At 20.0% G+C, this 1,428-nt stretch overlaps 1 protein-coding gene across 1 annotated transcript; it reads left to right on the forward strand. All coding sequences in view use genetic code 6, as the record gives it.

The window, feature by feature from the left end:
- Positions 1-270: 270 nt before the first annotated feature.
- On the forward strand, positions 271-939 carry TTHERM_002653362 (oxalate/formate antiporter protein; the record flags this gene model as incomplete). The annotated part of the gene is made up of 4 exons (XM_012800721.1): positions 271-309; positions 367-416; positions 480-569; positions 819-939. The coding sequence occupies 4 exons, from the start codon at positions 271-273 to the stop codon at positions 937-939; spliced, it is 300 nt and encodes a 99-aa protein (XP_012656175.1).
- Between the last annotated feature and the right edge of the window lie 489 nt (positions 940-1,428).

The following is a 1,428-nucleotide window of genomic DNA, read 5'->3' on the forward strand; positions in this document are numbered from 1 at the left end:
ATGGCATTTTGCTATATATATGACTAAATAAATAACTGCCATCTCTAATTCCTACTATATATATTTTTAAGCACATGTTTTAAATACAAATATTAAGTTTAAATAGTGAATGCTAAATTAATTTTTCTTTGATAACTCTTCATAAAACCAAATATATAAATTAATATTTGATAATTAATTAATTATTATATTTATTTGTTCTTTTTAACCATTTATTATTAATTAATTAAATTTCATAAATTGCTATTCAATATTTTTGAAAAAAAATAAATGATATAATAGATTAAAAAATATAATAATTTAGAAGAAGTAATTATTAATTTTTTTATTAATATCCTTTAAATTTATATAAATCAATAAAAAAAGTTTAAAAGCTCTTCACTTTTATCTCATTAGGTTCTCCATATTGATCTCTAGTATATTTTATTAATTAATTTTATTATTATTAATATTTTTTAAATATTTAAATTTCAATAAAGAGAAAGTTAAATGGGTGATGAAGATGCATCAGGCTTAGGTTCTGCTTTAGCAAATTGCATTAATCTCTCAAATTTGACACTTGATCTTAGGTAAAAACAGTTTATTTGTTTTGGATTGTGATATTTTTAATTATAAAAACTAATTAAAAACAATAAAGCTCTTTTTTCTTTTTTTTTATTGTGCTTGCTTTTTTTTGTTCTTTCTTTGTTAATTTAGCTCATCATTTTATTTTCAACTTTTGCTTTTATTATTTATTTCTTATTATTTCATATTTTTTCTTCATTTTTTCCTTCTAATTAACTATTTAATGATATATTTTTTCTTCAATATTTAAAAAGTAACAATTAAATTGGTGATGAAGGTGCATCAGGTTTAGGTTCTGCTTTAGCAAATTGCATTAATCTCTCAAATTTGACACTCTACCTTTAGTAAAAACAGTTTATTTGTTTTGGATTGTGATAATTTTAATTATAAAAACTAATTAAAAGCAATAAAGCTCTTTTTTCTTTTTTTTTATTGTGCTTGCTTTTTTTTGTTCTTTCTTTGTTAATTTAGCTCATCATTTTATTTTCAACTTTTGCTTTTATTATTTATTTCTTATTATTTCATATTTTTTCTTCATTTTTTCCTTCTAATTAACTATTTAATGATATATTTTTTCTTCAATATTTAAAAAGTAACAATTAAATTGGTGCGATGGGTGCATCAGGCTTAGGTTCTGCTTTAGCAAATTGCATTAATCTCTCAAATTTGACACTCTACCTTTAGTAAAAACAGTTTATTTGTTTTGGATTGTGATAATTTTAATTATAAAAACTAATTAAAAACAATAAAGCTCTTTTTTCTTTTTTTTTATTGTGCTTGCTTTTTTTTGTTCTTTCTTTGTTAATTAAACTCATCATTTTATTTTCAACTTTTGCTTTTATTATTTATTTCTTATTATTTCGA

Source organism: Tetrahymena thermophila, assembly GCF_000189635.1.
Source record: "Tetrahymena thermophila SB210 genomic scaffold scf_8253997, whole genome shotgun sequence".
Classification (NCBI taxonomy): Eukaryota; Ciliophora; class Oligohymenophorea; order Hymenostomatida; family Tetrahymenidae; genus Tetrahymena; species Tetrahymena thermophila.